At 35.6% G+C, this 9,340-nt stretch overlaps 1 protein-coding gene across 1 annotated transcript; it reads left to right on the top strand.

Moving 5' to 3' along the window:
- The first annotated feature begins 1,300 nt into the window (after positions 1–1,300).
- LOC110684774 (late embryogenesis abundant protein D-34-like) lies at positions 1,301–3,537 on the top strand. The gene is made up of 3 exons (XM_021861206.1): positions 1,301–1,722; positions 2,234–2,539; positions 3,090–3,537. The coding sequence occupies exons 1-3, from the start codon at positions 1,378–1,380 to the stop codon at positions 3,252–3,254; spliced, it is 816 nt and encodes a 271-aa protein (XP_021716898.1). The 5' UTR covers positions 1,301–1,377; the 3' UTR covers positions 3,255–3,537.
- The last annotated feature ends 5,803 nt before the right edge of the window (positions 3,538–9,340 follow it).

Below are 9,340 nucleotides of genomic sequence, written 5' to 3' on the forward strand. Positions count from 1 at the left end.
TTAATCAGGTACTAACTTGACCGTTGGAGGCGGAGCTCTCAGGAGTCTCCGTTATTTTGCAGGTACAGGCGTCCGGTTCCAGTCTCGGAATTGTAACTCTCCCGCAGGACATCAGAAAACCCTGAAACAATATGTGTCATTTCTGGCTTCGCTTTTAGTATAAAGTTATTGATATTAAACAAAAAAAATACATAGTTATGTATAAATATATAATTTGATTAATTATTTAGTATTGCATATTTGTATCATATTTACAAAAAATGAGGTGCAATGTTAATAAAAGTATAGATTCTTTACAACTTTATTTATTTTACTTTTCACCAATAATTATTGATGGGTTTATTCTTGAAAATAAAAAACAAAGTACCACATATGTATATAATTAGACAAAAAAGATTATTGTAAAGTCTTATGGAATATTACTACTTTAATACCCAATAAAAATGGTAAATAAGATATGAAAATATATATTGGCAGAACATATATGGAAGAAATTTGATGTCAAATATAGAAGTTAATATTTGACGGAAAAAAAAAAAAAAAAAACAAAAAAAAAAAAATTAGGCGGGAAAATTTTTAATTGGAAGATGACACGTGTCATCTCAAAATTCGCCTTTAGTATAATTACACAAATTTTAAATGCAGTATGAAATCAATTTTTTTTTTTTCAAAATTTTTGTTATTCTTTGATGATTGAATGATCTTTATTATTTGGATTGATTAAATTTTTTTTTTATTCTTTTTAATTATGTACGCTCTACATTTAAAGAAAAAGGGACATTTTAGTTTTGACAAGGGATATGAGGGAGCTCCAATTCATCTCCTTGAGAATGATAATTCAATTAGTTTATTAAGAGGTAAAATCGTAATATTACAAGCATGACAACTATCTCAAGTAGTAAATATTACTATTAATAATTCAAAAAATATGTAATTATGTATTTGTTTACGACTTTGCCATTTGGTAAACAACAATCTCTTATCAAGAAGGTAAATTTGGATTTCTCAAGGGGACATCAACCCATACCTAGACTTATAAAAAAGAGATAGGTTTTATTATAGTCCCTAAAATTCTATCAGTCAAGTGTTACAGCTAAAATTCAAAACGGATGAACGCTAAAAGAATACTCATCATCAATCATTGGAACTACCCTATGTACAAGGCGCGTGTAAAATTGGATCCAGCTGCACAAGCGCAATCTTGCCAAATGGAGCTAGAAATGCTATGTGTCATCATATACTACCTCCCAAAAGCCCTTCTATACTTTTATCACCACCTAAGATATATTCACTCAAACATCGAGTTTAATTAATTTCATAGACAAATCATTTCCCTACAAAGTTTAGTGTTTATTATTGTAGTAACTAATTTGCAAAATGAGTCAAAAACAGCCTCAAAGAGATCAGGAAGAACAGCAGCAACAAGGCCAAGACGTGAAGCCTGTAAGATACGGCGATGTATTCCCGGTGGCGGGGGAGTTGGCCTCAAAGCCAATAGCACCAAGAGATGCTGCGATGATGCAGACCGCGGAAAACGCGGTATTCGGGCAGACTCAGAAGGGTGGTCCTGCTGCCACCATGCAGTCTGCTGCCACTGTTAATGAAAGAGCTGGTGTTGTTAGCCATGCTGCAGCCTCGGATCTGGCTGCGCAGCAGGGTGTTACTGTCACTGAAACTTCTGTTCCTGGTGCTGTTGTTATAACTGAGTCTATTGGAGGACAGGTTCGTGTCGCACTTAATATTTTCATTTAAGCCCATTCACTTCACTTTAATTTTGCTAAACTGAAATTAATTTTTACTTAATTAAAATTATTGTTGCTGAACTGAATTATTTTTACTAATTTTATGTTATATTTCTGGTTTAAAGTCAATTATTCTTATAAACTGAAATTATTATTTATTAAAAATTATTTTTGTAGAGTCAAATGAACAGAATTGATATAAGTGAATGACCGTATCTAGTGTGACTGTATGAGAAGAATTTACAATAATTAGTATATCTTAATTATCTCATATCTTGGATACAGTTGTGATTTTTAAATCTTTTATTAAGTAATGCACATGTACATCCATTGTTGTTATCCTAGGACAATGCTGATTTATATTTTTCTCTTTATTTTAACAAAGTTTCCCTTAATTACTAAGTTACAAGTACTAAATATATGTAAGAGTAATATTATTGCACTATTATACGTGATTATTACATTTTTAAAATGTTGGTGTGGACTTGTAGGTTGTAGGACAAACTATACAATCTAGGCCGTTAGTGCAAGGTGAACAAGGGAGTCTAATACAAGGATGGAATAGTGCGACAGTAAAGGTTACCATAGGTGAAGCTTTAGAAGCGGTTGCACTAACTGCCGGAGACAAACCAGTGGAGCAAAGCGATGCCTCGGCGATCCAAGCAGCTGAGGTTAGGGCCACTGGCAACAATGTGGTGGTGCCTGGTGGGGTGGCATCTGCTGCTCAGGCTGCTGCTTCTATGAATGCTCAAACGATTCGTGATGAGGAGAAAGTCAAGTTGGGCGATGTTCTGACGGTACGTGAATTAATCAATTATATATTAGGTGCGAAATATTTCACCCAAAATAGGGTGGAAGTAATCATAATGACAGAATGGGTTGTTGCATAATAATCGGTAATGTGTGTCATGTTTTACTTTAGATAATGAAACATATTACTATCTATGATACTTGCACCCGTTTGATCTGAATGACATACATGCTAATGCATGATTTTAATTTTAAAATGCATCTATGTATTAATAGAATTTTTGAAGTTTTTTTAATTTTGAAAATATACAGTGAGACTAGTTCAACAAAATAAGTATCACACAAAAACATTTTGATTTAAAGATTAGTAAAAATAGAAATGTAGTCAAAGACCTCGAAGTTAATACATAAACACTGTCGAATTCAAATTGTTAATATTTAGGAATTAAGGAAGATAGTATTGTCTAATGTGATAAACTAAATTACTAAACATTAAAATTGTATAGATTAGAGGGCAATACCTTTTATTTATAAACCTTTTTTAATTTTTATACATAATAGTTGCATTAATTTTAATAAACTTCCTTGTTGGAACAGAATGCAACCATGAAGTTGCCAGCTGATAAGGAAGCGACGAGGCATGATGCTGAAGGAGTGGTGAGTGCCGAACTGAGGAACAACCCAAATGTAGCAACCCGCCCTGGTGGCGTTGCAGCATCAGTGGCTGCAGCTGCCAGGCTCAACGAGGGCAATAATCCATGATGTATCAAGAGTAGTATCCATAATATTTCATGAATTATCAAGAGCATGATCGATGTATTTTGTATGGCTTGCATGCCATTGAATTGCCTAATATGTTTCTTATCAAACTATTTGGGTGAATTTGTTTTGGTCATCAATCAATATGTTGTAATTTTGCTATCAAGTTACGTTTAGAAATTCTGGAACAGATTAATATATCATATTAATCTAGTAGATTTCTAAGGTACTAACATGTAAGAAATAATTTTGATCCGACTAATAAAAGTTTTGGTTAATTTTGTCATCTTTATGTTAATAAAGATTGTATATAGTACTTGAGAAAAAAAAAAAAAACAAGGCATTATCTTGTAACCCATTTATGCACATATAAATTACATAATTTATGCCCATATTCTTAAAACGAATAAAGTTCCACCTAGGCTCATATAAAAATAAAATGTTCTGGAAGCAAATGCAAAAACCGAGCAAAACAATAAAACACACGATCTAAGATTTTGAGTTCACCAGTAATCCATTGATTTTGAGTCCAACACTATTTTATTTTATACATCCACCATATTGACAATAATTCAAGTTTAACACACTTAGTATTGCATTTATTACCAACACCTTTTATATATACCCGAGTATACATAGAGGTAGGCGCACCTAAGTGTAATATTTTGATAGTTTTAAGATATATATAAAAAAGAGCAAAAAAAAAAAAAAAAAAAAAAAAAAAAAAAAAAAAAAAAAAAAAAACTAATTGAGCAGAAATTACCCTTGAATGTACTTTGCATCCTACTAGCTAGGGTATATAAATAAATTTAGGGGCCGTTTAGTTTGCACGGGGTAAACAGAATGGAATGAACAAAGGGAATAAAATGGAATGGAATGAAAATCCCTCAAATGTAGTATGTTGTTTGGTTGTAAAAAAACAATGGGAATCACCAGATTCACCACCACCACACCCACACACCCACACATTGTTTTCGAAGGTTGTGGTGGCTGGTTAGAGTGTTTGGTGGCTGGTTGGGGTGTTCGAGGAGGCTGGCCGGGCTGAATAGGTGGGTTTCCGGTGAGGGGTGGGGTGCCAGGGAAGGCGGCTAGAGGGTGGGGCTGCCGGTGAAGGGTGTTGTGAGAGGTGGTCATGGAAGAAGGACGAAGGAGGTGGTCATGGAGGAGAGATGAGAGAGAAAGAAGCAAGGGTGGGGAAGGGAATGGAAAAGATAGGGGGGGGGGTGGGGAATGGGATTAGAAGCTTTTTGGGTAATCAAAGGGAAAAAGAATGATAGAAATGGGAAAACAAAAACCAACAAAGGGAATGATTCTCGTGGAATCTCATTCCCTTTGATTATTACTGTGAACCAAACGGCCCCTTAATCTATTACATCCATAAAAAAATTGAATTTTTTTTATGCATCTATTACCCTTCCGGCTAGGTGGTGGGCTCTAGCCACCTATACACATTCCTAAAAACGTGATTTTAAAATAGTCCGAATTAATACAAAGAGAAATGAATCTTTAACTTAGGGTTCGTATGACATCGCTATGATTTTTAGTTTTTAGGTTTTTTGTTTTTCAAAATCATATGATATATGTCACATAATGAATAAAAAATTAGTCGAACTTATTAAAATCATGATAATTTTGAAAATTGCCAATAGAAAAGTGAAAACACCTTTTTCTTGTTTCCTGTTTTTGGTTTTTTGTTTTCCATAAAACACGAAACTGAAAACAAAAAACTATGCCAAGCAAGCCCTAAGCTTTTAACTTCTTTGTCTGCCGTGTTTGGTTTGAGGAAGATATCTACTACTATCTTGCAATCTATTAAAAGTTACGGTCAAGAATGCAATCTAATGGAAAGAAATAAATACATTCACTAATCAAATAATGAAAAGGCAGCAAATGTGTACTCATAACAAACAATTGGTGCCTGGATTTTGCAGATGACTGGTTTTTTCCATTTTCCAGACAGCATGATTTTTAACCAGCCGTTAGTTGCTTTTTGGAGACAACGAATGAAAGAAAATTGGGTTGCCTCGGGGGATCTCTCTACTTCCCTCTTGTACTCTAGAGTGAAAATGCGACAAAAGAAAAACCAAATTCTCACACTTCAAAATGATTCGGGGGTATGGATAGAGGACAAATCTCAGGTTAAGGAGTTGGTTGTGAATTCGATGAAGAAGGTGTTGTGCCCGGTGCAGGACTCAGATACAGATCAGATGAGTAACATGCTGTGACGAGAGCTTAATATTCCAACTTTGGATAATAGACAGGTGGCTTTTTTAACGAACCCGGTTTCAGCGGATGAGGTCAGAAGGGCTATGTTTAGCCTTAACGGTGATAAAAGCCCTGGCCTTGATGGTTTTACAGCATCCTTCTTCAAAAAACATTGGGATAAAGTGGAAAATGAGGTTGTTTTGGCGGTACAGATTCTTGGATGAATTCGTTAAGTAGGGTCCACGTTGTCACACATGTCACTATATTATTGGTTAAAGAAAAATTAAAAATAAATAAAAACCCCAAATTTAACCCAGCCCTAACCCTAAAACAATAAATGAGTGACATGTATATATGGTGGGCCCCACTCAGGGACCGATTCCATCCAAGGATCCGTTAAGTGGTGGTGAAATCCAATTTTTGGGTTTTTTTTTTATTTTTTTTTATTTTTTTTGTGGTGTTATAATAAAAGTTTGAAATTTTGTGGTGTTATAATTAAATTTGTGGCTATTTTGTGGTGTTATTTTCTAAAAAATCCTTAATTAAATTGATGAGAAATTTTCTACTTCTAACAGCTTGAGTCATTGACGACTTTAATGCTCATTGTATTACATTTAGCTTAGATAGTATCATTCTTAATACCAATAAAGAGATTTTTTTTATTTTTTTTTTAATTTACGGGTTAAAGAAATTAATTGATAACTTAAAAAACGTTGGTATTAATGTATATATAAGAACAATTTTGGTACCAAGATGATAACATCTAAACACAATCTAATACCAACAAACATTATTAATTAGAGGCATAAAAGACTCAAGCAATTAGAGACTGAAAATTCACTTAATTTTTCTTAAATTCCATATTAAGCTAGTTAATTGATTAGCTTATAGTCTTACATTGGGTGAAGGCTCAACTATTCTATTAGCCAAGATCATGTGTGAATATCAACGAGTATTCATGGTTAGTATTTGCTTTAATTGTTGTTCGTGAGTTAGTTGTTGGTGGTGTTTATTGTTATGGCCATATAAATGCTTGCTTGCTACTTTTTACTATGTTCATTGAAAAATGATGCTAGATTGTAGGATCTTGGTTTAGTAATTGAGCTTGGTCCCTAATTGTTGAGTTGATAGGTTACTTCATTGATTTGGATGCTTTAGTCTGATAATTTGGCGAGAGTTCAATTCCCAATTATTTTTGTTTAAACTGGCTTGAAATATAATCGAGAGATTAAATCAAGTTAGAAATCCTCTAACCATCTTTGAATGCAATCTTCATCATCACATAATTATCATTGAAATTAAAGAAAAAGAAGATTGAAGGGTTGCGTTAATTCTTAGTCGATGAAAGTGGTAGTGTTGAAGAGGAGGAAGAAGGCCTTGTCAAGTCCCCATTTTTTGCAGTTAGTTGATCTTGAAAGAGATAAGTCGTCGTCACTGGTGACTCAATCTATATTTTATTGAAAACCCGGGTTTTTTTTTTTTTTTTTTTTTTTTTTTTTTTTTTTTTTTTTTTTTTTTAAAAAAAAATGGTTATGTTTTAAGTATAAGGCTATTATGAAAAATCTGAATACAAATGAGATCACTATAAATCAAAGTCAATTATAGGAAAATTTGTCAGAGAGGTCCTTTTAAGTAGGTCTATTTGTTGTAAAGGTTCTTTTATAAAAAAGTGGCACAAAAGGTCTTTTTATCGCACTTAGGTTGTGGCGAGGGTCCTTAGACCGAATTTCAGTCCATTGACCATTTTTTTTTTCGGGCCAAAAAAAGTCACGTGAGTTGCATATGACCACTTGAAATCCTTTTTTTCCCCTTTTCCCCACTTCTCCATCCGACCTGGTTCGATTTTTCTTCAATTTCCTTCAATTTTAATGTGAGGGACTAGCATCAGAGTTCGATGATTTTTTTTTCTTTTCACAGAATAGGGTTCGCGTTGAGGTTGATGATGAAGAAATTAGGGTTCAATAAAGGTAAAGGGGGGTAGGGGGAAAATAGACTTTCGTGCAAGGCATATGTGACTTCTCTTGGTCGGAAAAAAAGTCAACTACTGAAATCTGGCTAAAAGACCCTCGCCACAACCTAAGTGCGATAAAAGGACCTTTTGAGTCATCTTTTTTTTTATAAAAGGAACTGTATAACAAAAATACCTACATAAAAGGACCTTTTTGACAAATTTCCTTAATAATATTGTATAAGGGAACAATGATAAACCTCATATCAAAAAGCTAATTGTTTGAATATATGGGTTAACATGTTATATGATCTAAATGTGTGCTTAGGTTAAGTAATTTAGAAATAGATTAGTTTAAGTTAGAAAATTAAGATGCTAAAGTGTTGAGTAATTAGGTTTTGATGATTGTAAACTAATGATGATTATCTATCTAACATGTTTGTTAAGTTGTGCATAGAAAGAACAAGTTATGTTTGGAACAAGATCCAAGGAACCTGAGAAATGACAAGTATATATAAAAGGAACTTGGGCAATATATGATAAGCAATAAAAGGAACAAGAACAATGATGAGTTATGGTTGACAAGCATGATGATGGCGAAGGAACCATGAAGGTAACTATGTAAATAGGTGTTTGCATATGTTAGCTTCATGAGGTAAGTATATATCCTGTGTGTATAAATGAGTTGTGTATGTGTAGGAGTATATACGTGGCTTTAAGTTTAATTAGTTCTTTCACATGACAAACAAACTTCAATATGATGTTCTCTTAAGTGTTGGGTTTCGTAGTGTCCGACACTACGCGGAATGAAACCCGCCCAAGACCGTACCCACACACTAATTAATATAACTAAACATGAAATCACATAATTAAACAACAAAAGAGAGAGAAAGAGAAAAGTCGATCTTACCCTCGACGCGTGTATCGCTAGCTTACGAGCTCTTACTTGAAAGCTCTAGCTTCGCAAGTGCGTAAGCCTCCGACGGCTCGCACCCTCGACCCGACCCGAGCGGTCTCTACCTCGAAGGTTAGTCGAGGCTAGACCAACAAAATACTAGAGTATTGCGAACTTAAAGGTTTTCTCACTTATAAAGAGATGCCTTATTGAGTTCAACTCAAGTACTTTTTCCCAAATCCAAAACATGGGCATTTATAGGGAAGGGAGTCTTGATTTCCCATCTCCCTTCAATGTGGGAGAATTGCATTTTGCTTAATTTATTTTAATTCAAAAACAAATTAAAACGCAAATTAATCAACAAGCGCTAAGTGGCATATGGTGAGCAATCCATATAGGGGGGGGGGGGGGGGGTTGGACCAAAATCCCCTTGCTCCCCAAGCAATCCCCCATAAATCGGTCCCCTCCAAAGCCCATGATCTTCCCACGCAGCTGCTAGCTCGCCTTGGCTGCCATGGCTGCCTAGCTGGTGCCTGGCACCTTGGATAGGCTAGCAGGCCAGCCCGCATACGCAAGAGCGCAAAAAGCAAGCCACACAATGCGGGGTGCTGATGCTGCTGCTGCGTTACATGTGCTAGCGAGGCCCAACTGTTGCTTGTGGCTGGTGCTGCTATGCTAGCAAGCACGCACAGCCACATCACACACACGCATAGCACGCTGCTTGCGATGCTCTTGCTATGCGCAGCCTAGCTGCGGCTATGCGAGGGCCGACACATTAGCACACTAGCATGCATGCGACTAGGCACACCAACCTCGCAAGCATGCTCGGCCAGCGAGCCTAACAAGCACATGCATGCTTGGCTTGTGGCATAGACATGCGTTGCGGTTGGTGGCCCAAGCTAGCCTAGCACTCGCATGGGTATGCCAATTGCGATGCTACAGCTTAGCTTGCGCTTGTCGCTTGCTTGAATTCACGTCTCGTCGAATTCCGAATTCGACTCGACTTACGACGCTCGGTTTCGACGCTCTAAGCTCGATATC

The sequence above is a fragment of the Chenopodium quinoa genome, unplaced genomic scaffold (genome assembly GCF_001683475.1).
Source record: "Chenopodium quinoa cultivar QQ74 unplaced genomic scaffold, ASM168347v1, whole genome shotgun sequence".
Lineage (NCBI taxonomy): Eukaryota > Viridiplantae > Streptophyta > Magnoliopsida > Caryophyllales > Amaranthaceae > Chenopodium > Chenopodium quinoa.